Source organism: Penaeus monodon, chromosome 22 (assembly GCF_015228065.2).
Source record: "Penaeus monodon isolate SGIC_2016 chromosome 22, NSTDA_Pmon_1, whole genome shotgun sequence".
Taxonomy (NCBI): domain Eukaryota; kingdom Metazoa; phylum Arthropoda; class Malacostraca; order Decapoda; family Penaeidae; genus Penaeus; species Penaeus monodon.
The window spans coordinates 23,237,513-23,238,038 of NC_051407.1; the positions used below are offsets into that span (position 1 = coordinate 23,237,513).

The 526-nt window shown below is 29.1% G+C and overlaps 1 protein-coding gene across 1 annotated transcript in view; it reads left to right on the forward strand.

The window, feature by feature from the left end:
* LOC119587013 (rho GTPase-activating protein 21-like) overlaps nucleotides 1-526 on the forward strand; it is a gene marked incomplete at its 5' end in the record, with an annotated part of 201,687 nt that overhangs the window by 193,701 nt on the left and 7,460 nt on the right. The window contains 1 exon segment of the mRNA XM_037935760.1: nucleotides 1-73. Coding sequence (XP_037791688.1) covers nucleotides 1-73 — 73 coding nt within the window.

Here is a 526-nt window from a genome sequence, read left to right on the forward strand (position 1 = left end):
GAACTCTGGCAGCGAGCTAAGCAGGACATGGAATCAGAAGATATCCTTGACCAATTAGCTGACAACCCAACAGGTGAGATAAATCATATCATTGGTACTTGTAATAGAAATAAGTTATTGAAGTCCATTTAGTGAGCAGTATGTTTAGAATACAAATTATATCATTGCTAATTCTAAGATTATTTTTTGTGGGATTGAGGAGTTCTCTTTATTTAAGATTATTTTACTTTCCTTTGGTCAAACTTTTGTGTATCCTAAATTTGTAAATTGAATAATAGATGAATGAACTATATAACAGACATGGTTGCCTGTGTGTGCTATTTCTCTCCCATTATATCTACACTTCAGCTATAATTGTTTATTTGTATTTGTAATTACTTTCATTGGACAGTAAAAGTAGCATATAATTCTGGTTTTCATAAATTAATTTAAAGTCAACTTCTTAGATATTCCAGATAAAACATTTAATTGAAATTTGTATATCATTTATTTAGCCAAATTAAAATTAATGTGTCAGGAAAGAAAG